The sequence below is a fragment of the Serinus canaria genome, chromosome Z (assembly GCF_022539315.1).
Source record: "Serinus canaria isolate serCan28SL12 chromosome Z, serCan2020, whole genome shotgun sequence".
NCBI lineage: Eukaryota > Metazoa > Chordata > Aves > Passeriformes > Fringillidae > Serinus > Serinus canaria.
This window is the reverse complement of record NC_066343.1, coordinates 9,468,036-9,493,340: the sequence shown is the minus strand read 5'-3', so window position 1 is coordinate 9,493,340 and position 25,305 is coordinate 9,468,036. Positions and strand designations below refer to the sequence as shown.

Here is a 25,305-nt window from a genome sequence, read left to right as displayed (position 1 = left end):
GACGCCCCGCGGCGCCGGCGGCCAATGGCGGCCGTGCCCGCGCCCCGGCGCGCTGAGGGCGCGCGGTGCGCGCTTCCGCCCGTGGCAGCGGCCGGAAGGTGATGTGGCGGAGCGCGGCGCGATGGTAAGCGCAGGGCCTGCCCGGCCCTGCCGCTCCGGGACCGGGCCCTCCCCGCTCCCCTGCCTCTCCGCGACCCGGCTCGGTCCCCAGTGGCGTCTCCCGGCTCAGGCGGCGCCCACAGAGGTCGCTTGCGCCATAAGCCGCCGGCCGTGGGAGCAGAGCCTCCTCAAGGCTTTGGTGGGAGTAGCGCGGGGCAGGGCAGGTTTACATCAGGGGTTTGGTGACAGGGGAAAAAAACCCGTTTTGTGGCTGTACGGGGCATCAGCAGCCGGTGCGAGGTCAGTTAGGTGCTGTGCATGTCTCTTACGGGTTCCTGACGGCATTTATGTGGGGGGTGACGTCATGGTGGTGTTAGGTGACGTCATGCTCAGAGCAGTGGGCTGAGCCGTGTCGTTGGCTGTTTTTCAGAAGTGTCATCAGACACAGACGCCCAGGTCCTTTTACTCATGAAAACTTTGGATCATATCTAAAACGACATACTTCTACATGTATATATATATATATATATATATGGAGAGAGAGATGTTTGTATATATATAATTATATATATGTGTATATATATAAAAATTATATTTATGCATACATATATATTACCTTTTTCTTGTATTTTTAAAAGTTCGTACGTTCACGTGTAATCTTTAAGAATATAGAAGTATATGTAGTATAACTTACCATATGAATACGTAGTTTTAAGTTTTTTTTTTTTAATTTTGTAAATGCATAAAAGACAGGTAAGTACATCTGGAATAGAATATCTATGCCTATATATGAGTTTATTATGTGTCTTAATATATGTGGATATAAAGGTACTTATATATATTTATAGGTGTATGCAAATATATAATTGAATAATTTAATAATTGTGTATAATAGATTATCAATATACCTTTTTCTATAAACCAAGAGTGTGGTTAGAGATATATGTATAGATATACATATATATAGATATAATATATTTGTGTAAATACATACATTCTTTATGTAGAGTTAGTCTAGAGGCAAATTGGTTTTTTTGGGGTTTTTTTTTGTTTCCTCCCCATTTTTCCAGGCTCTGTGCAGGTAACACAAAATAAGTGTTTGCATTTTTGTCACAGTTAAAGCTGAGCAGTGAAATACTTTTTCTTAGTCAAGGTTTGTACATTAAATGTGTATATGTCAACAATGTTTATATGAGCAGAGCAGACATGAATTTGAATTTAAAAGGAAAACCAAAGGAATAACTGAATTAATATAAGTTTTTTCATGTTCAGAAACATGTTTGTCCATATCTTCAGCACAAAGTTTTTTTAGGATGGGAATTTTTGGCATTTTTCTGATAATAAGAAGGTGGTTTGGGTTGAAAGGGACTTTTAAAGATCACCTGGTTCCCCCTTTCCCATGAGCATGGACAGATAATCCATCATTGCAGGGTTGCTGTGCAGTTTAATGGAATATTGCTGTATTTCCTGTGCATTTACAGAAAGGATCAATACCACTTGAAGTTCCTTATGGCTCAGTTCAAAAAAGGGTTTCCAGGCTTCAGATCTTGTCACCAGCAGGAAATTGCTGGGAGTTGCTCACCTGAGGATTCCTTGGCAGATCTTTCAGAGGAACCTGATCCAGTCTGGGGCTCCAAGCAGAGAACAAAGGAGATTTCTTGTGATGAGAGGCATAGATTATCTGAGGAGATCTAAAACACACGTGCAGAAAGCAAGAGACCTCTAATCAGTGCCATGGAAAGGTGAATATAGAGAATTACAGCAGCACCTCACTCTTTTTTATTGTATTTAAAAGAATTTGAGGTGATAGGAAAAAGCAAGAGACCTTGGTGGGGCATTGTTGTTGCTCAGTATCATGATTAAATTCAACTAATTATTCAATATTATATCCCTATGTCATTTATATTTAATATATTTTCGTAGTGATATGTAAGAAATATGTAACAGTAACCTAAAAGCAAAGGTAGTGTTTAAATCTAAGAAGATTATGGCAAGTGAATGAGATTCTTTTAGGATTATCTTCTCCACTTGCCCCTGTTCCTTACTCCATGTGCCTCAAGGACCCTGAAGCACGAAACTCCTGTTAGGATGGTTGCTTATGATTTAATGTTGAAAATAAGGTGAAAATAAGTTTATTACAACCTTACTGTGATGTTTGAATTTCTTCAAGAGAGCAGCAGCAGCCCTCCAGGACTTTCGGTCCTCCATGATGCCACCTCTGGTGTCAAGGCATTTTGGGAGGAAAAATGGATAATTTTTGAGCTCACATTTGACTGTGAGAGGAAACAGCTGCTGCCTGTGTGTCATGAAATGGAAGAGATTAGAGCAACATCTCCAATTTATTCTCCTTGTCCATAGAGAAGGAGCTGCAGTTCTGGCAAGCTAGCAGCACTCTGAATGTTCTGTATTCTGTAATATTCTGGAGCGTGATTTCCAAAGGAGTTTATCCCTTGGAAACTTTTCATCCCTTTGTTTTCCAGGCTTCCTTACCACATCCTTCTTTGCTAAGCATATAAGAACTTGTGCTGGGTGAAGGGCCAGCTGCTGCCAAACAGGAAAAAAATTAATATTTTATTTATTTTCTTTATATATATATATACACACATATATATGTATATGTATGTATATATATGTATATATATATGTATGTATGTATATGTAAGGTGACTTTTACCTGTGATTTTTTTTTTTTATGTGAAAGCAGAAATTGTGGGAATTTTTTTTTTCCTCTTCACTGCCATTGGATAGGGAAAAAACTCACCATTTTGACTTAGAGCAAAACCCTCACTATTTTAACTTTAAGCAGCTATGGAAGCCAGTAGGAGCTTATGAGTAGATTCCAAACCTGCTGGGAATGGAAGGGATGCACCAGAGATGCACAGTTCCATCATTTATTTAGGAGCAGGATGTGTATTGTTTGCTGGCTTCCACAAATCAGCTTTTCCTGCCAGCTTTGGGGATTTTACATCTGAAAACTCAACGGAAGTTTTTCTGGTGGGCTTGAAAAGTTTGCCACATGCATGGATGGAAGGAGGAAAGAAGCCAAAGGTAACATTAAAATGAAGAGCTTCTCACCTCCTGAGGGGTGGTCTTCACTTTCCTTCGTAGCAGAAATGTAAGGTTACACTCAGACAGAATTTGGTGACGGAGATAATTTAAAAGAAGTGCAGAAAACTTGGCAAAAATGGCTTCTTCCCTGTCACCCTCTGGTTTGGGCTGATCCTGGCCCCACATTACTGCACAAAAATTGATTTGGGAACTTTGCACGAGGACAAACATTTCTGCCAGAGTCTTTGTTGCTCTCTTAGTGTGGTGTTTATAGAAGGAAGGGGAGTTGCTCATAGAGCCAATTGTAAAAACATTCATTAGTAAATATTATTTCAAACCAAGCTGTCGGATATAAACACACCAGAACCCAAGACACTGCTCTGAAAAAGGAGCTTTCAGGAGTCTTCAAGTACAGATTTTTGTGTTTGTCTTATTCAAAATTACAAGAATTAATCAATCCTCATTCAGATTTGCTAGCAGCTTTGTTTTTATCATGACCTAACAGTACATAGCTTTAAAAACATCTTCTAGGTCATATAACAGTCTTAAAGTGTCTTTGTATTGTGAATTTATTTCACCTGAAGTGTTCTGTGTAGATAGTTCTCTCATCTTGGAGGATGAAGTGAAAATACATTGTGTTTTATTTCTGATTATTGATTATTGAACTGAGGAAATTACTCTGTCAAGGTAAGATGATCTCTTTTTGGAAGAGTAGGATGCAGCGAGTCTGCTTTAACAGATTTACCCAGAATGACACAGGTTGTGAGAAACCATTTCTTTGCTGAATGCCATAAAAAAGTGAATGTCACAATTTAATTTTTTGGTTGCCTGCGGTGCTAGACACCACACACATTCATTGTAACAACTGCAGCCCTGAATATGTTTTTCTGCTAATGCACAGAGCCAGGCATTCAAACTCAACAAAAGTTTTTGATTTTCAACCTGGTGACAGTGGAAACAAGGTGGGAACAGCTGTGAAAAATATTACCTGTCTTCCAGATGCTAAATATTCAAACCATGCACCTGAACCTCTGCCAAACAAGAGACTTGCAGAGGTGCTGTGGACCTCCCCAGGGCCAAGGGATGTGACAGACTTAGCAGAACTTGTCATTGTTTCTTAACTAAGTACATTTTTTTTCCTGGTATTTGTTCTTCATGTTTGAAAGAGATGGTTTGACTATGAATGAGTAAATAAGAAATTTGGTAAATAGTATACGTAGAATATTTGTAGTTCTGTTTTGTAGTTTCTAGGTACTAAATTTGTGGTGAACTAAACAGTGTGATGTGCAACTTCAGAAAATAGAGTTACTTTAAAAAAAAGGGGGTACTTAAAATATTGCTTTTATCTAATGGGGAAGACAGAAGAGGAAAAATATCTCTGTAAAATTTAAAACTGTATAATGTACAGAGAAGACCTGTGGGTAGAGATACTTTCAAGATTTTGCTGACATATCCACCGTAGTTCTTTGATTGTTTGGTAAATATGTTACCATGCACACCTTTGTGCTACAGTGACACCAGTAAAAGACTTTAACAGTCACTTTGTTTTTCATAGCAAGGTATTTTGGTGAAATGCTGCATCAGCTAGCTGCTTGCAGTAAAAGTTCAGTTTTCAAACTAGATATTGGGGCAAAGAGGGAGGAATTCAAGCAAGTGTAAAATTTCAGCATCATTGCCTGAAGGTGTCTTTTCACTGCTGGTCTGTTGGTTTGAATTACAGTAAAAATCCTAAACCTGCTAAAGTCAAATGAGCTTTTTATACAGGAGGGCATCTGTGTCCATATGTTTAATTAAGTGTTTAATTGTTTGAGGAGATAGGTTTAAATAGATGTTTTAGTCTTCAGTTGACTGGCAAGTATACATGTTAGTTGTACTTGCCATTTAAACTTGACAGTGTGCTTTTCCAGAAGATGACTGGGAAAAAAATTCTCTATTTCTCTAATCAAGCCTTAGCTTACATTCCATGAGTGCAAAAATACATCTTTCAGACAGAAATCTGAATGAACATTAAATATAGTACTTAAATTCTTTGGAAATGAAATATTGAGGAGAACATGCTGTAAATCCAGAGTAAAAAGCCATATTTATGCTGGAACAACTGCATCTGGCTGGTGTTTGGATATTTACTAACACGCCTTGCTTAGTTTTGTTGTGTACTTTTGGCGGTAATTGCTTCAAACTTCACTAATTTGCACTTTTTGTAATTTTTTTATGATGCTAATTGGCATGCCTCTTTTGCAAATGCTTGTTTTCCATTTGTTTGGATCAGATTGCATTTGGCAGCGGTGGGAAAAGTAATTTTTTTTTAATAGATGGGAAAATAATAAGTTAGATGCATGTTTTAATTACTTTTTAGCAGTTGCTTTGGCTTTCAGGTTGGGAGCAGTACTATATGATTTATATCCTGTTTTTTTTCCTCAGTATTATATTCCAAAAAATTTGATTTTACTGACGAAATAAGAATTGCAGGGCCTGTTGGAAACTGTAGATAATAAGCATTTTCTCTTTCTGCTTTGTAAGGATCTCTTCGTTAAAAATTCATAGCTTGATTTAACTCATCTGTGTTTAAATTTTTATCAGCTCATGCTTAACTTAAGTTTAACTGCAGTATGTATGCTCTTGGTCATATTCCGGTGTGAGAAAGGTAGCTGAATGAATGGGTGTTCGTATTAGACTACAGAAAACATAATTATTCATCAATTTTATTATACTGGGGAGGAAAAAAAATAAAACCATTTGAGAAAGACTGCATATTCTGAAGCGTATTACACAAGAGATTATACTTTCTTTAACATATTCCAGTTATTTATCTGTGTTGGCCCACATAAATTGGTTGTTATAATAGTAACCACAGGGCAAAGTTTTGCAACTTGCTGGCACTACAATGGCCTCTGCTTTTATAGCACAGATGGATGAAATCATCATGGTCACGCTGCAATCAGAGATAAAATAATCATTTTCTAAATACTTTAAGTCTAGGGAAGGTTAAGCTTTGGTTTCAGTGCTAAGTCTGCTGAGATAAACTCAGAGAGCTTTTGTGTTAGGCTTTCTACCAACCCAAAAGGACAACAGCACAGGGTTTGTGTTCTCCTCCTGCATGTTTCATTTTCCCTGGAACCACGATACTGGGTGGTTTATTTCAAACAAAAGTCTGTGAGATAAGGGATAAATCAGCAGGTCCTTCGTGACACTGACAGTTTCATCAAAACCTAGGGTGTGATTTATTACTGTGCTGCCCAGGGCTTGCATCAGGAGGTGGCTTGTGAGTGTGGTGCTGTCTGCAAGGACAGGGAGCAACAATATGTCTGAAGCAGAGAATATTGGGGTAAAATGGAGTGAGTGCAAACTGCAGAGATGGATAAATTACAGTGTCTTGTCTACGGGTGTTGTCAGTGCAGGAAAGTGCTAAGAATTAGTGCATTCCTAATGGTTATTTCTGCATATTGACTTAAATACTCCTGTGAAATGCAAGAACTGTTGGAAACCACTGCTCTGAGCTGCTGCTTTTTTTCTTCTTCTGCCCAAGTTTAGTAAATTCAGTGCTGAGGGACAGCATTGTCTATGATGAGGTTTGCCGGAGCTGTGCAATTGTTCTCAGGATTCCCTGCCACAGCCACATAGGTAACTTTTACATTTCAATCAACACTTAATAAAGTACGTTAAACTTCAGTTTATACTCAGATGAGAGTACATTCAGACAACTCTAGCTGTTCCACTTGATTTCCTACTACTGTATATTCCCATGAGTATTTATTTTAATACAAGCCACTGCTGTTAATCCCAACACAATAAAACTTTCAGGAGTACTAATGGTTTATTATGTGGAGTTTTTACTGAGATATGTTATAATCAGGAAATGGTATTGAGGCTTTTTTAAAAGGCCTGGTTTTGGGAAGGATTTAAAACAGCCTTTGGTCATGTAGCTCTCAAAGCTGAAGTCCATAGTCTTAAATTTTCAAAGACATTGGTAAAAACTTGTCTTGTGCAAGTTCAGGGGACTACAATACCTCATTGTTGCTGCAGGTGATGTGGTGATGCTCCACACAGGAGGGGACATGGGGGGAATGAGACAGAATGGAGCAACTGAGGTGTTCCCACTATGTCAGAAATGAACCAAATGCAGATGTAGAAAATTTCAGCCTGTGGAATTAAATTGGCGCTGTCTAAAACCAGAGTAAAATGCCGGTGCTGGCTCTTTCTGGCGTTGCAGCATAAGTCTCAGGAAGTTAGTTGTCATTTCACCCTCATGGGGACACGGTCTAAGAGACAGCAGCAGTTTCTCCATGTGCTGAGATCTCTTTGTGGCGGGAGTGAGGCTCACGGGATCTACCATAAGCCAGTCAACACAAGTCAAAAATTGAAATTAATACATTTTCATCAGAGCAACCAAGTCAAAAAAAATGAACAGCAACACATCTACGTTGTCCAAGTAGCTTGGTATGTGAATGCAGTTTTTTAAAAGGATTCTGAGCAATGTATAACTCTTGCAGCAGCTTTTAATTACATCAGTTGGAGCAGCCAGATGTAGGTTGCTGCTGTCTGTGAATTCAGCTGGGCCATGAGAATTACTTCAGATGTGAAGAGTAAAGCCATCTAATTCAAGACTAAATTCTCATTTCCAGAAATTGTAGGCAAATTTTGGAACACTCACATCTGCCCTTTCAAAGCGGCTGTGCAGATAAACGTGTCATTCAGAGCATGGTTCCATGGAAGGGCAGATGGGATTACAGCCACACATATCTGGGGAAACACGTGAAGACCCCAACAAAGAACAATTATATACAATTATATACTGCCCCAGTTGGCTGACTGATAGCACATTTCATGAGTATACATTTACAGCCCCTGCTTAAGAGGAAGCAAGTGTGCCCTTCTGCCATTTTGCAGTGCCGGAGTGCCCGGTGCTGCCTCGGGAAGCAGCTGCAGGAATTCATGGGAACACAGGGCTGTGAGCTGTCAGAGCAGCTGTCTGTCTGTCCCGCAGGACTGATCGAGTTAATCAGTTGATAGGCAGTATCTGGCTGTGCTGAGAGCAGCCGCTCCTGGATCCGGCCCCGCCGCGTTCCTAGACCTGCAGGAGCCAAGGGGAATTGAGACTTCCCTGGTTTCTGGAGCTGACAGAAACTTCTGCTGAGCACAGAGGCTCCAGAGGCTGTGGATGGCAGCGTGCTGTCCTTTGTGAAGAGTCTGTCCATTATTTATGACATGATGGGGCAGAAGGGGTTGCTGGTTGGGCTAAAATGCTGAATTACATGTGATTTAGGAAAGGCTGTGGTGCAAGAGGAAGCCAAGCAGCCTTGTGGCTGGGACAGGAGGGCTGTCTTTGGATGTGGGATCTTTGTTCCCTCATCACAGAAAGGGTGGGTTTTAGGGATGCTGAAATCTCTCCTATACAGAGTGCAGAGTAAGAGCATCTCTGATGATGCTGCTCAACAGAGTGGCCTGCTGGACCCCAGTAAGTTAAATACTGAAACTACTTTAGGTAGCTAACCCTGCCTAAAGCCTGTATTCAGACTGGCAGCTCTGTGCATGTTCTGGGGTTCATGTGATCCATGGAGACTTCTAAGTAAGCTAAAGTATTTTGTTGTGTTTTGCTGTTGATTTTGGTGGGTTTTGGTCACCAGGTTTTTGATCTCAGTTTTGGAACACTTCTGTGTGTTCCAGTGACTTTTCTTCTACTAGAACTTGTAATTTTTTTCTCCTAATTTCCTGTTACTGCCATACTGAACTAGAATAGTGTGGTTTTCTTTTATAATTCTCATTAGCTAGATAGATTTGATCATCAGAGATTCAAAACATTATAATTTCGTGACATAGGAAGAAAGCATGTGCACATCAACAGAGATGTGCCTCAGGCTGTGTGGAAATGAAGGCTCTGATGTGCCCTAAAATATGCTTGGAAAAGGAAATGCCAATGTATTATCCCTTCCTAAGTGCTAAATATTTACCTTTAATTAAATACCACTACTTGGCCAGCTGGGTTGAGCAGTATGAACACAGGAGACAGAAGTTCATCAGAATTCCAGAACAAAGAGTGAATTTATTGCATTTGCCTTGACATTTTATGTTTTAGGGTTTTTTTTGGCGCTCACATTAAATCAGATTTGCAAACGAGCGTAGCAGAGTGAAGGTAAAATAAAGCTTTTTGAAATAAGCAGTTGTCTCTTACACCTCCTGGTGCTCTTACACTGACCAGAATGTCAGTTGAGACACTTAAGAGAAACCCCAGAACTGTAAAAAAAAAAAAATAAAAAGGTTAAAAAAAAGGTTTATGGGTTGCACTTTCTGCCTGTTACTGTTATTTCATGCTTCATTAAATTGCCAGATATTGCAGCAGTTTCTCAAGAAATGCCTTTTGTTGCTGCCACTAGGCTGATCCAGGTTTGCTGTCAACAGCAGAACTTTACTTCTCAATCCGAAGGCAATTTCATCAATTTCTTCAGGATTTATCTTATAACTAGCAGTTCTGAAAGTGTATTTATAATAAAGATGTTTTCAGTTTACAATCAGAACATTATTTGAAAATAAAAGTAATCAGTTATCATAGTTTAAGTGAGGTTAACTTTCTACAAATCTGTTAAATTTGGTCTGTAGCCTTGTAGGTATATTAACAAACCTACTGTACATTTTATGTTATTTTTGTCTTGGCTACTACTGGTTTCCTTGCCAGTCAGTCCTCACCTCTACTTTCACTACCACCACCGTATTCCATTGATGGAAAGGTTTTCTGGCTCATTGTAGGTTTCATTTTTCGGCTAAGGGGTCACCTGTTTTTTCCAGAACTTCAAGAGGAGTTCTGCACTGCAAAGATGTAATTCTTTTTTTTCCCTGATTCTCTTCCACAGTCTGCCATCTTCAACTTCCAGAGTCTGCTGACTGTGATCCTGCTGCTCATATGTACCTGTGCCTACATCAGATCCTTGGCTCCCAGCTTACTGGACAAAAATAAATCCGGGTACGTGGCCTGATCATTTCAAACATCCACAAGCTGTGTGGGTTCAACTGCAGCCTTTCAGCATCTCCTGATGAAGTCTGTGATAATGCAGATCCTGCTTTGAAAATATTCTCTCTAAAGATAAAAATCCTAATTTTGTACCTCACAATAGAGTGCAATAAGGTATTGGCAAGCACTTAGTTGCAATTTTATTGCAAGAATTTATTAGCTTGCTAACCTTGCTAATACTGCATTAATAATCTCCTAGATTTGTAGCTTCATTGTTAGATGCTTATTAGAGATATAGAAATGAGAGACAGAAATAAAACATTGTCCTACATGTGGCTATTGTTGCAATGATTTATTTTTGATTCTTAGGGTGGGTAAGAAACTAGCAGAAACTGGCTTTTAGCTTGTTTTCAAGATAGGTGTTTGCAGATAGAAGTTTGAAACACAGCTTTAGCAATGTAACTAAAAGAAAACTAAAAATATTTTTCAAAATAAGCAACAAAGTCCTCTTGTGTGGTCTGTTCAAATCATGGTTTTGTATTCTCTAAGGCGAGAGAATTTCTAGAAGAGTTTTTGAAAACTTCTACAAACCTAACTTTATGTTTTTTAATCATATGGATGCTAGCTGTGATCAGCAGAACTGCGATTTAGGTGTGGTGGGTTTCAAGTAACCATTGGGCAGTTGTGACACAGAAATGTCTGGGGCTGTCCACAGAACTTCAGTACTGCTGTCACCTCAGGTTAGTGCAAAGGAGATGATATTTGTAGAAGCAGGAGGTAATTCTAGGTGGAAAAACAGACAGGCTTTGGGATGGTGAGTGTTTGACTTCTCCACTTTTGCCATTAGGTCATTTCCTGTTAAATAAAATGTTCTTCTTCCCTAAGTGTCTTCCATCACTTTGGCATTTAAATTCAGAAGTGTCCAGTTGTAAATAGTGTTGTGACCAAGAACACCAAACATCTGAGTGTTTGTCTTCTGAAAACCTTCGCTGTAATTAACCTCTGGGGTTGCTGTTTTATTATCCAGGTTTTTATAATTTTAGCAGTGTAAGATACCCAAATTACGCCAGCTTTTTTTTTTTCCCTTAATTTGGAGTTCCAACATGAAAACACTTGTGTCCTTTTATATGAGGCCATGAAATTTTCACAGACATGAGAGGTTTCTTTGGATGGAAGTAAAGATGGAAGAAAGGATGACTTTATGAAGGACAGGGAGTTGGGGGACAAGGGGAGTGTGGGTGTCTGCTGGTGGAAGATAACACAATAGTCAATGAGGTATACACAGTAAGAAGTAAGAATGTTTATTTTACTGATTAAAATTTTAGTGCTGTTCTTGGCAAGGAGTATTTCCTTTAATCTGGAGCTACTCTGTTTATTCTTGAGGCAAATCTGTCTGGAGTACAATAGAACTCTCTTCATAAAACATTTCCAAGGGGTGCTGACACTGTGGAGGAGTTGGGCGTTTGATGTGTAGGTTTGTATTTATGGAGATGTAGGACATGCCATTTTGGTTTTTTTAATATATATATATTTGTAGACTACTTTTTACTGGAGAATAAAACCTTGACCTGGAAGCAATGAAAGTTGTTTCCTGTATGGTTGATGTTTACATGGAGCTCATGTGGTGCTAAACCCCTTTCCCTCTCTTCTAACATACTCCATGCTCCAGTGGAAATGTCTGGACATGTGGGATGAAACAAATTCTAGTGATATTTCAGTTCACCACAGAGATGCTCTTACCTCATCATTCCTGCTCCAAATAAAAGGCATAAAAAAGTAGCAATAAGATACTAAAGTGACGGAGAGGAGGAATGCTGATAGTTATTCACTGTATTTCTAAGTGAGTGGTAACTTTGCTGAGGATTTAGGTCTGTTGATGATAAGTGAAGAAACATATTTCTGTTGGTTGAGGGATGCTGTTGCACAGTGATGTCACCCACCCTCATAACCCTGTATTTCCTCCCCCTCATTTCTGCCAGAGGGAGTCCTTTCCTACCAAGCCAGACAGAACCTTAAACCTTCATTTTCCCTGAATGTTCCCATGTGCTCAGTCTTGAGCAACAGCGTTAAAGGCTGGGAAAGCAAGTGGAGATTTACTGTTTCATGCTAACTAGAGGATAATGTAGACCACAATGTAATTCTCTCCTCTCTGTTAACCAGAAAGATGTGTTAGCTCATGTGCAGCAGAGATCCCCTTTGATTTTCCATCAGCATTGCAGTGGGGATGTCTCACACTCCCTCCTACAGTGTCAGTGGGCTTCTCCTGGTGAACACATGGCACTTTGCAGCACACCCAGCCTTAGCAGTCATTGTCTAAGGCTTCACCAACTCCTCCCCAGCTTAAGAGGTTCCATTTATTTGGGTTTTTTTGTCCTCCGGGTAATCAGATCCGCTTTTCACCATGAGTGCTTTTAGCATTTAGCACTGAGAGCCAGGAATCTGCAGCAGGACATGCACTTTTGGGCTGTGGCTGCCAGAAAGAGCAGGGACCCCAGCCAGACCCATGCCTTCACCTGCATCCAAACAAGGATCAAGCAGAACACGAAGGGTGGAGAAGGAGTAGTGCAGTTACACCATGGAGTTGCTGCAGGAGGAATTGTTTTGGAGCAGAGTTATTCAAGGCAGCATCACTTCTGTAATAAGCAAGCAGGTTTTGATTTGAAGAGGTTCTTCTTGTGGACCTGGGATGAGCATTAATGGAAAAACCAGGGGAGCAGTAGGTCTGGCTGGCTTTTCCTGCAGTGGGAGCTCCCCAGTTCTTCCAGAGGGTACATTATCAGAAGGTCCAGAATTCAGTCTGCTGCTGAGCAACAGGTTGTGTGGACAAACAGAGGTAATGAGCTGTTCCAGTAGCACAAAAGCCTCTTAAGATGTTCTGGTGTCATCATGCTTCAGGTTCATAAATTGTTAATTGCAGTTGTTCAGGGCAGCTGGTGAAACCCATTCTCTGTTTTGTACCTGGCATATCAGGTAGGAAAATTTATGTTTTCACCAAGGGGGCTTTGTAGGGAAATGTGCAGTAGTGGCTTCACATTAGTCAAGAAATCCCTAAGAAGATGGAGAAATACCCTTGTTGAGATTGTGAGGCAAATTCAGCAGACTTCTAGGCTGCCTGAAGGGGTTAATATTCTTTTTCCCATGCAAGATTCTTCAAAAGTATATGAACAAAATAGTAGTGTTTTATTTCTTTGAGCTCCTGGGCAAGCTTTTGAGAGAGGGCAATATGAGAAGCAGGGCTGTGGAAGTTTTCCTGTTGGTTTTGCAGCATGCAATCTGTAAATTGTAATTTTACAGAGAGTGAACAACCATTTCGAGAACCTGAGGTGCTATCAGTGGAGCACTTCAGATTTACTCATGAATGCCTTCCTACCTGCACACATCTTCAAAAAGTGCTTAAATGTCTTCAGGTTACTTTATTGTATGACCTCTTGGCCTGGAAAAGAGTGGTGGTCTATATGCAGGGATCATTACTTCTGCTTGTGGAGCTACAAAAAAGCAGGACAAAAAGAGCTTTGGCTATACAGAAATACAGTCAACCCCAAATATGTGTGTGTGTATATATTTTGCTTGAGGTAAAATATATATCTAAAGCACAGATGAAAGTGCCTGTCTTCTGAAAATGGAAATGGAACACTGTTCATGATGAACTGGTCAGCAAAGGGTACATAAATCAAAAAGCATTTCACTTTGAGTTTGAACACCTCAGTCACTTGCTGCCACCTTTGATCTTCACCTGCCCAGCACTGAACCTTTGTCTCAGAAATAGAGGAGGCTGCTAAATGGACAGAGAGATGCTGAAGTAAACCAAGACCATAAAAGGGGACATAAAATAGAAGTAGCAGAGAAATAAAAGATATGTTGATGCTTGAGCATGCAGGAGCAAGTGGCCCAAGCCTAGCTGTCTGCTTTTAAATGTGTTAGAATTAAGCAGCTCTCAGAGCCCAAAAAAGGGCAAAGACAATCAAACCTTTGTAGGTGTGAGTTCAGAACCTTATTTGTGAGGCTGTATTTACTACCTGCTTGATGGCAGCTCTGCAAGTGCTTCCCCACAGTGTTCTGTGCCATACTGTGAAGGAAACCTTCCTGCAGACAAGCTTTGAAGGGCTGAAATCTCTCTGCTTACACAGGATACCTCAGTGTTGTTCCCCTTGTCTTCCTCAGATCCTGAAGCAGTCCGTGCTCCTCTGGAGTTGTCAGTATGAGATTATTTTAGTTACACAGAGAAATTGTAGGCTTGTGACATCCTTTTGGGTGTTCCCTGTGTTGAATTCTGCTTTTCTCCATTGCTGTTTCACTTGTGAGAGGTAAAGCCCTGGGCAAGCAGCACAGGAGAGGTATGAGCAAGGTAAATGTTGGTAAAAGAGTAAGAAAGAACCAGAAAAATTGGGAAGGTTTTTTTTCTTCACAGAACTTTCTATCTGGGATCCTTTATGTAGATAAACACGGGGTTCTGATGGAAGCTTTAGATCTGGAACACAGAATTAGTTAAATGCATTTTTGCTTGCAAAAAGACCCCTGCTAGAATTAGAACTTGGCCACTTCTGTTATTCATATTCTGTACCCTTATGTGCAGGTATCTGCTGTTTTCTGGTGTTCAGAGGGAATCAAGTTGACAAATTACTGTCAGTGCAGATTATTTTAACATAAAGAAAATCAGTTGACTTGGATGTATTAAACCAAGACCCTAATGAATTTATTTTATCTTTACAGACTGTTGGGGATATTCTGGAAATGCGCCAGGATTGGTAATTGGATTTTTTTATTTCTTTTCTTCAAAATCCTTAAGATCACTCCTATTTCTACCATAATTTATTAGGATAATGTTGCCATGTAGCAATGAAAACCATACACATCCTTTGTCCTTAAAAATGCAGGTTTTAACCTCCATGAAATAAGGGGGCAGGATATTGCTTTCTTAGATTAGCATCTTGGAAATCCTGCATCTTTCATGTCAGTTCATGTATCTAGTGTTACATTTTCAAAAGTCTTTTGCACTTCTTGCCAGGTGAAACAACCAAGGGTGCATTTCTAACATGCAAAGAAATCAATTATTTCTTGTAAACTGCAGTCTGCTTGAAATTGCAATGGACTGTTTAAAAAAACCCAGATATTTACCCTATAGTAATAAAACAACATGGAGTTCATAATGCATTAAAGTTCTGTTTAAGCATAAATGTGGTTTTTTCTCTTTCCCTTCTTTGTTCAGCTTCTGTGCACTTTTGAATTACACAAAGCTGTTCATGTCAAGTGACATCTGCACACAGGCTGATCAGCTCTATCTGATTCTTGACATTTTCCCATAACATTGGTTTTATATTTATTTTAATCCTTATCCTGAATTTATTTTGAGAAGGAAATTGGAATATGCAACAGAAGTTTAGTCTTAACATTAAGGTATATCCACGATTTAGGAAAAAAAAAACTACTAACCCGTCATCAGTGTTGAAATTGCATTGTTAATTCAGAACAGAAACTTTGAACTCGTAATTCTAGAGCTTCCTACTTGTCACTGAACCTAAAGAAAGCTTTTATGATTCCCTTTCTGCATTCCCAGGCAGAGCATTTTACAGGATGTCAGAAAAGCATTGACACAAAAAACAGGGTTTTGGTGAAGAGCGGTTGTTAAAATGATTGCAGATATTGTCCTATTTAGATAATAGACATTGCAGAACCAGTTTTAGGGCTGTAATTGAAAGATATTGGGAAGGTGGCAGCTGTCAGAAATGAATCTTGAGCTGTACCAGGGAAAACAAATGTAAAAATTCAGCTGCATTAGGGTTTGTTCAAAGCTGAGGAGAGCACCTCACCTTACCTTGCCATCTTCTTTGCAGTTAATTAAGTGCAAGGATATTTTTTTTCTATTAGCTATGTTTCTTTTGCAACTTGCATCTAGAGTGGACCACTTTGACTTTCTTTTAGGCTAAGAAGTGGAAATGGGCTTTGGAGATGATTGCTATCATTTTATGTGTGTTAGTCACAAACGCAAGTAGAAAGTGTAGGTTTTAAAAATGAAAATGTCTGCTGGCTTCCTTTACATTTCACATCCCTGGTATGTTTAAACAACCTTTTCACATGTACATAAGATCTTAATCACTGGCAAGTGGTTACATATTTACAAAGTTGTGCAAAATAATGTTTAATCCTGCCACATGGTGATTTCTCTTTTAAGAAAATTAAGAGCAGAAAAACATAACCCATATGAAAATTGTAATACCCTGAACCGTAGGAGTTGGACTTCCTCAAAATTTATTTTAAACAGATGTGAAACTGCAGACATTAATTCGTTCAGTTATTTGAAGTTTAATTAAATATATGCCAGATCATGACAGAATCTTGTAATGTCACTGGGCAGTCAATCCTGTGTATGGGAGGTGTCACTGCAAGTATTTTATTTTTCTTTTACTGTGGAAAGTTTGTTCCCTGTGTGTTTAAAGGTCCTGCTGTAAAAGAAAATACTTTTTTTCCTAAAAATTGCACCATGCTAGACTTGGGAGCCTTAGTGGTTTTTTCCTCTAATGTTTCTCTGAAAACTGTCTCTCTGATAAGGTGGTTTGTAAAGACAAAAGACCTCACACAGCAAAGGGAAATTGAACTTTGCTTAAAGCAAACAGCTCCAGCTCTGTCTTTATACTCCTGGGTGTGTAAAAACAGGGATCTTCTCACTTAAAAGACACATTTCAGTATTAACAGTCCCTGCCAGCTCTGTAGGCTGGAGGTCTCTCCAATTCAGTGGAATCACGAAGAATAAAGTTTAAGTGTAAGAACATCTTGCTAATTAATGGGAGAAAGTGCTCTTGTAAGTTGGTACTGGTCAGATTAACATTACTGATGTTCCCCTGCTTGTGTTACAATTTTACACCTGAGAATCTTTTTTTTCTTGGTGAAAAACAGACCTGTATAACGTTCTGTCCTGGACCAAATAGGTGGGAATAGATCTTTCACGATTGCTTTTGCCACCAGATAAAAGTCTATTAATGGAGTAAACTTAACGTTCTTCCACAGTTTGCCCTGGGAAACTGTGACACCAATTTGAAAGAGTCAGAAAATAGAGGTGTCTGTGCAGCTTCTGTGATCTGCTGGCCATTTTTATCATGGAAATCTGTAGACCAGACCCTCTCCACATGCTAACAATGTTATGTCTTCTTAAAAAAGCTAAGAAAGGCATCTGGCTCTGTCTGGGCAGCTGTGAGCTCACAGCTCTGGCTGCTGCATGACACCCTGCACAGAGGATTCACACTGCAGGTGGCAGGTACCGGGACCAGACAGCACCAGCTGCACCTCAGCTGACACAGAACAGCTCCTGAGCAGCCACAGAGGGGCAGAAACAGCAAAAATGGGGTGTCCTGGGCAACTTTCCACTGCCTGCCCCCTGACTTTGGCACTAGGACATAAAACTGCACCTCAGAAAAGATGGTTTGTAGTGAGATGGAAGCCCTTACATGGGCCTGTCACAGAGACCCAGAATCAGCCAGTGCCACTTCTGCCATGGCAGGGACACCTCCCACTGTCCCAGGCTGCTCCCAGCCCCAGTGTCCAGCCTGGCCTTGGGCACTGCCAGGGATCCAGGGGCAGCCCCAGCTGCTCTGGGCACCCTGTGCCAGGGCCTGCCCACCCTGCCAGGGAACAATTCCTTATTGCCAAGATCCCAGCCAGCCCTGCCCTCCTTCAGCCTGAGGCCATTCCCCACAGTCCCATCACTCCATGCCATGTTTACAAGTTCCTCTCTTAAAGCAAAGAGCCCAGCTCTGTTTTTATGTAGCCAGATAACCTGTCCTACATCTCAATTTCCCCACTGCCCATGCATGTTCTTTGTGAATACACAGCTGTACTTCTGCCTGCCTTTCTCCAGCTAGAAATGGTGAATCCAAGTTGCACGTGCTGTGGCAGAATTACACTAGACTAGGAGCAGGGGGGTCTGTTTAACTGTTTAGCCATGGCTGAATTTTTGTTTGTTCTGGGTTCTCTCCCCTCCTGCCAGGTGAGCGGAAGAGCCCCTACGTGGCCGTGTGCTGTGTGGTGATGGCCTTCAGCATCCTGTTCATGCAGTAGCAGCTGGAGAGTGTCCCCAGGTTCCCAACAGCAGATCCTGTGTCAAGAAAGGATGGGAAGCCTCAGCAAGTCTCCTCTCACACGAAGCTCTCTCCTGGTGGACACCCCTGCAGATGGACCAGCATTAGTGATCGTAACCCAGATGAGATGTGCTTGTTAAACCAGGTCAGCACTGACACTCCTGCTGTAACTCCTGGAAGGGTGTCTGGTGTGTGTCTGAGCTTCAGGGGAGCTCTTTTTGGGTTTTTTTTTAAACATCATGCAGTTGAAAAGGCTTGCTGTTTCTTATTCTTTAAAATTTCTTGTCCAGTAGACCTGTTGAATGAAACGTTGAAATGGTAAATTAGCCACAGCAATAAGACCACCCTTTGAAGAATAAAGAGTGTTTTGACTCTAGGGGATGTTTATCAAAGTATTTTTAGTTCTTGCTGCCTAAACAATTTCTCTTGATTTGTAAGTGATGGCACCACTCCCATCCTAAAAATATTACCTCTGACCTAAGTTACACTCAGCTATTTGTCTCTAAACTTGTAATTTCTCAAATAAACTCTCAATATTTTTGTTGTTAAGATGTGAAATAAAGGCAGGGACCATAATTGTCGTGATGTCTGATTAGCTGCTGAGAAGGCAGAGATGGGGGATCTGAGACATCTGGATTGTTCTCTGTAAAAAACCACATCTACTCATTTTTAGAGGTTCCAGAATGTTGAGAAAAGGATTGAAAAGGCTCTGCTGCTGCTGTTGCATGCATGGAAAGATTTCTCAATTATCAGAATGAACAGTTAGCTGCAGATAAGGAAGTTGCATGTCATAATACAAAGGTTGAAGCAGCTAAATTATGCCCACCAGTAGTAAAGATTAGATTACTTTTAATGATACCACCCATTAGTACTTACTTCTTAATTTTGCACACTTTCAGTAATGTAGTGACTTCTTGAATAATGCCTGACAGATGTGTTATATCAGACACCTGTGTGACTTCATACTGGTTGAATTTGGGAGAGCTGTCTGTTTCCAGTATCTCTTGTTCTGGAAAGGTTTGTGATCAGAATGAACAAAGCTAAAAAGTAAAACACTCTTAAAGGTATGTTAACTGTCGTCATTCTTGTTTGAAAACCTTATTTCCATCAATCCAAATTACCCTGCAACTAGGAAAAAAAAGTGATTTTGAGTTATGACCTTTGTGCTGTCTCACGTGTACCTGCAAATCTAAATCACCATCAGAAGTAGCCATCCAAAACTTTTCTATTCTGGTCTCAGGAAAAATAGATTTCTCCAATTTGGGCCAAATAAATACCCCTGGCAGTGCACAGCTGTAGGACTGTAGCCATGCTGTGCACACACAGAAGCCTGGCACAGGGTAGGGGATGTGGGTTGTGCAGAATCTGCTCTGTAACTTTAAATGTGGATGCTGCTCCAAACAGGGCATCAAAGCAACTCAGGTTTGGATTTCAAAGGAGCTGTTCCTCAGCAGGCGCAAGGGAGATTCCTAAAAAGTCTTGGGTTTTGACTGTTCAAAATATGCAGAGAATCATCTGGTAACTTTTTATGTTGAGCATTTGTATTCCAGTTATTACTTCTTTTAATACATAATGGCATTTTCATGATATTCACACATTTCCTAGTCATCCAAGATGTTCTAATTACCAGATGAATTCTTAATAATCCCTGGGGTTTAGCTGCAGGTAGGAATACCAGTGAAAGAACTCCATGAAATTTTTTGTTTTGAGTGTTTGAAAATTAATTACTTGGAGGAACTGTGCTGCAGAAACCTTCTCTGTGAAGGTTTTATCATCCAGGAAGCTCTGACAGGCCTCTTCCTGGCTGTTACTTGTTGTTCAAACTTTATTTGTGGTATGGCAGCTCATCCTTTTGGCCTAAATGCAGGGGATGGATACTTCTTGGTTGGAATTTTCTTTTAATTTTCCCCCTAAATGACATTTTCAGGCTGTTCATTAGGTGCTAGCTGCATGGCTGCTCAACAAAACTCTGGAAACAAGATCTTTAACCTGGCAAACTGCAGTTGTGCTGAAATTGCTGCTTCAGGCAGGTGTTTGCCTCTGGACTAGTTCTTTGGTTTTCAAGTTTTTTGAAGAGATTGTTACCTGGTGTCTTTTAGTAAATTATGGAGTAAATATTGTTTTCCCAGGTTAGAATCTTAAAACTGTTTTGCTTTCTTGGCTTTCTTTTCTTCATGCAAAAGAGTTTGCACCCACGGCAGGTCTGTACACCTTTCCTTGTGCAAAAGGAGCAGTGATTAAATGTGACTGAAGCTGTAGTTGTGCCTGCTACTGTGGAAGATATTTCCACATTGGGACTTCATCCTTTTTTCCTAAACAGTATCACGGGTGTTGTTGATGCCCAAACATCTGAAACACAACGTGCTGCTCTTGGAACACACAGAGTATTTTATACCCTTGCATGTTCTTTGTATGGATTAATATTGTATTAATTTCCATCCACATCTGCACTTTAAACGGCCTCAAATTCAAAGCAGGGATTTAGGAAGGCTGAATGGAGCAACAGTAATTGCCATGTTGGGAAATGAGTAAAGCATGAGTAAGAGATGGGATCACAGTGAAGGTCTGATGTTCTGGAGGGACTGATAAGCAGCTGGGCAGACGTGGCTGGTGGAGGAGGAAAGACAAAGTGGAGTCCAAGGATGACAGGAAGATTTCCTGTTCTTGGAACAATGTCCCTGTTCTGTGAATGCCCTTTCTACCTCCGTAACCACAGCAGTGAGCAGTGGAAATACAGTGTCACCCAGAGGTGAAGCTGCACTGTGATGGAGGGAATAAATGCTCTGTTAGTGCTTGAGGCTTTGATTATTTCAGTTTGTCTCCAGTTCTGTCCCACTGGTATCTGGGGCAGAGCCCACTCTGTAATGCCTAGGAAGGCTCACCATGATTGATTCCTCCCCCCTTCTTGCTTTGATAATCATCTTCTAGAGAAAAGAAAACTCAGCACCTTCCTAATGATTTAAAATGCTGAACGTGGTGGAACCACCAGAAGCCAGGAAAGTGTGATGTAAACCTGCTTCTCCTACTCAAGCAGCAACTTTACATTATCTAGGTCAAACATTCCCAGCAAAGAAAAGTTTTCCAGCCAGGTTTCTTTTCTCTCCCTTTTCTTTTGTTTTACCTGAGTGTTATTACTCATTCCAGACACGTTTGGGGAGTGCTCCCAGCATCCATCACAAGGCTTCACATGTGTTTGATGGCACTTGGCTGTCTGGAGAAGCAGTTTTCCCTTAGCTCCTGTACTGCAGTGTAATCAGCATGCCAGGCATGGGAGGTCTACACTGAAAAACAGGCTTGGAGCATGAGGCCTGAATTGTTTACCTGGCTGTTTTATAAATAGCACCTCTTTTCATGGCACCTGTAGGCCATAAGGCAAAAGGTGTGGAGGAATAGTCATTTGGCGGGATCTGATAGCTGGGGAAAATGCTCCCCAGGTGAAACATGACCAGTGTCCCACATGACCAGCTAACCTGTACTCTGTGGTAGAGTTTTTGGCTCCATTTCAAACCTGAAGGGCTCGTGTGGCAAAGGCACTGAAAAAACTGTGGTTTTCAGTCGGTCAGGATACCATCCATGTCCAGAGGTTTTGCCTAAATTCCAGGAGCTGTTCCCTGTCTCATGTAGCACACGGACTCAAGCATGATGTGTCTCCTCACAGGGTACCTACCCTTCCCTTTGGCTGTGTGACAGACAGAGCCCAGGCTCCTCTGATGGAGCATCAGCCCAGCTCAAGCCTGAGACCTCAGCAATAAAACCACCTTCGGCACTGCAGCTGCCTTGTCTCTTCCTGCTTCATCAGTAGCTGCAGGAAGGCTGTCCAAGGTTTCCTGAATCTGAATGAAAAAGACCTTGAGAGGAGTGTCACTAACTCGTGTAATCCCCACTGATGTGGAAGGGAGTGCCAACATTTCCTCAAGGACCTGGGTATAAACATTTCCAGGGAAACAGCTGCTGCTGCCAGCTCCTGGGACATCAGTAGGGGAGATAATTACTTAATTAAGGGTTGAGGAAGTTCCTTGCTGCTCTGTCACATTCAGAACTTTCTGTGAGAGCATCTCATCATCATTTATGTTGTTTGAAAGGGGTTCTTTGGAAGCTGTGCCACGGGAAAAGAGGTTTTCCCTCCAGCCCAGCTCTGAGTGGGAAGCAGGCAGTGCCCATCCCCAGCTGCCCCAACATTTCAGTAAATGGCCATGTTGGTGCAGAATGGTTCAGCTGAGGCCCAATTAACCTCTTCTTTTTCAAAATTAACACAAACACAACATCTAAACACACTGCACTGACACCCTCTGTATCACCCATTTACATAGAGGAGCCTGTCACATCACTCACTCCACATACCAACACTTACCTTTGACAAACTTAATGGTTAAAATACTGTATTTTCCCCCAAAGGAAGACTGGGAGGTTTTAAAAGGGTAAAATTATATATCTGGCTTCATTTATTCCAGGGGAAAAAAAAGGTGGGGGTTTGTTTTAAAACACAAAAGGCTTGTTTTAAAGAGAAAAAGTCAAATCAGGTCAAAATATAGAAATACCCCTTTCAATTCTAAAACCTCCACAGCTGGTCATTCCCACATGCAAAAACTTAAATAACCTTTCAGAGCTGTAGTAGAGCTAACAAAAACTCCAACCAAATGATAGATGTATTTGGACATTTGGATGTATAAATGTCACACCCAGTGGAATTAAGAGGAAATAAATAGTAATTTGACAGCATTGGCAAGCTGTGTTTTTGACTGTGTAGCACCACCAGCATATTTTACAAGTGTATCACAGTCATGAATAAGCCAGTCCAGACACACATTCACAGACCAGTTTTGATTTCCTATTAAGCTGCATGCTCATTTTCTTTCCCCCACCCTTTCCAGCTAATAAAGGGCCAAGGGAACGCACTGATCCTTGTCTCTTTGGAACAAATTACCTCCAAATTCTCACGATTGATTCAGACAGCTTGGATCATTGGATTGGTAAAACTCCAGGAGACAGAAAAAAAAACAACCTTCCCAGTGATAAGGCATTCTTGACATTTGAATTGTTTGTCATTTACTAAGGACATAAAACCCTGATACCAAAGATGGCACTTGAAATTATCATCATCACTGGAGACCTGCCTGGGGCTGGAGCTCCCTGCTCCAGAGTGGTTCTGAGCACACTCAAAGACTCAGTGAGTTCTCCCCCTACCTCTGCCCTGCAGAAAACATGCTTCTGCCTGCCCAGGGACACATTCTGGCATCAGTCTGATCACTTAATGATACCCCTCCTGCACAGACCGGAGGCATGGAAAAGATTTTCATCTCTGAGTTCACCGTGGCTTCTGGAAGTAATAAAAACTGTTTCCTCCTCTTCTTCTTACAAGGAAGAGCAAATCCTTTGAAATCCAGCTGCTTTCAGGTCATAGCTGGGTTGGTTGGATGGACGACCTACACATTCCTATGATCACAGACTGGTTTGGGTGGGAAGGGACCTTAGAGCCCATTGAGTGCCATGGCAGGGACACCTCCCACTGTCCCAGTGTCCAGGCTGGCCTTGGGCACTGCCAGGGATCCAGGGCCTGCCCACCCTGCCAGGGAACAATTCCTCAGTGCCAAGGTCCCAGCCAGCCCTGCCCTCTGGCCCTGGGAGTCATTCCCTGGGGCTGTCCCTGCAGCCCTTGGCAATTGTCTCTGTCCATCCTGCTTGTGGGCTCCCTTCAGGCCCTGGAAGTAACATATTAATTACATACCTCCCAGTCTCCTCAGGGAAAGCAGCAGGCTGCCATCCCTATTCCACCCAAATTCTCCCCTGGGACAGTTTCACCCCTAATACTGGATGAGGCACAGGACACATGAGGAAATTCCTGTTCCAGCACCGTGCCTGTGCCAGGCAGCAGCACAGGGCATCACCTGCCAGGACTGGAGAGGCTGCCCTGGCCACAGGGAGAATGAAACCCACTCAACCAGCACAGACACACAGCAGCAAGCTCCAGAGCTTAGCAGCAGTCATACCTGGACTTTCCTTTTATCCCTCCAAATCCAGCTCCAGAAGCTGCATTAGAGCATCTGATCCTTGGAAGTGTCCGAGCAATTTCTATTGCAGTCCCTCACATGTTTAAACAGATTGCAGGGTTTTACTTCTCAAAAAGGAAGATATTTTCTAATTTACCTAAAAAATACAAAACAGAACTGTAAATATTTTATGCATACTATTTACCAAATTTTTTTTGTTCATTCATAGTCAAACCATTTCTTTCAAACATGAGGAACAAATACCAGGAAAAAATAGACTTAGTCAAAATATAATGATAAGTTCTGCTAAGTCTGTCACATCCCTCTTTTAGATTAGTTCTCAGTGCCAGTAAGTCTAATTTATGCACTCACCAATGGATATACAGAAACACAGAGCATTTTGAAGACAGATTTATTCAGTTTAAAAACACTCCTGGTTAGAGCATGCCATACTGTGGATGGGGAAATGGACAGAGAGACAATTAGAGACCTCATCAAAGCAAGTGGAGTTTTCCACAGATGGGTTTGCTGTTGAGCAATCCCACAGCCCCCCTAGGAATCCTGAGGCATCTTTACTTGAAGCTTTTAGGAATCAGAGAAAAACCTGCACCGAGTTATGTGTGATCTTACCTCATTTTAGGAGGTTGCCTGAGTTCTTTTGCGGCCCTGAATTCATGCAGAGTTCAACCAGACCATGTCTGTTTCCTGGGAACCTGCTGTGCTTCCAGCCAGAGCATCCCCTCACCTGTGCCCTGGTGCCTGCAGGTATTTGGGCAGTTCAGCTGCTCATTACTGGAGCTGTGGACGTGTCCTAGATGAGGACACTGACCTTTTCTCCTTCCACCATTCCAGAACACCCAGCAGCTTTTTGAGGAGCAGCACTCAGCACACGAAAAAGAGCTCAGAGCAGGAAAAGAAAACCTTACCTAGTTTGTGTTCTGAGAGAAACAAGACAATTGATGAACTATTACTTATCCCTAAACAAAGTGAAGGCTGTTCCCTAAATTGTGTGTAGAGGCAGAAAGAGTGGGACCTACTCGGACTTTAAATCAGTCAAGTGAATTAAACTGTAATCCAGATCTCAGTCATATAAATAACTGTAACTCCAACATCTCTGAGGTGTCTCATCAATTTATCACAAATTATAACTGAAATTCTC

The 25,305-nt window shown here is 41.2% G+C and overlaps 1 protein-coding gene across 1 annotated transcript; it reads left to right on the top strand.

Annotated features, from left to right (window-relative positions):
- Positions 1–52: 52 nt before the first annotated feature.
- TMEM167A (transmembrane protein 167A) lies at positions 53–18,854 on the top strand. Its single transcript, XM_030236935.2, has 4 exons — positions 53–124; positions 9,993–10,102; positions 14,801–14,835; positions 18,069–18,854. The coding sequence occupies exons 1-4, from the start codon at positions 122–124 to the stop codon at positions 18,137–18,139; spliced, it is 219 nt and encodes a 72-aa protein (XP_030092795.1). The 5' UTR covers positions 53–121; the 3' UTR covers positions 18,140–18,854.
- The last annotated feature ends 6,451 nt before the right edge of the window (positions 18,855–25,305 follow it).

Coding starts and splice junctions, on each gene's coding strand:
- TMEM167A (XM_030236935.2), top strand. Junction 10,103..14,800: donor CTGGACAAAAATAAATCCGG/GTACGTGGCCTG, acceptor TTATCTTTACAG/ACTGTTGGGGATATTCTGGA. Junction 14,836..18,068: donor CTGGAAATGCGCCAGGATTG/GTAATTGGATTT, acceptor CCCTCCTGCCAG/GTGAGCGGAAGAGCCCCTAC.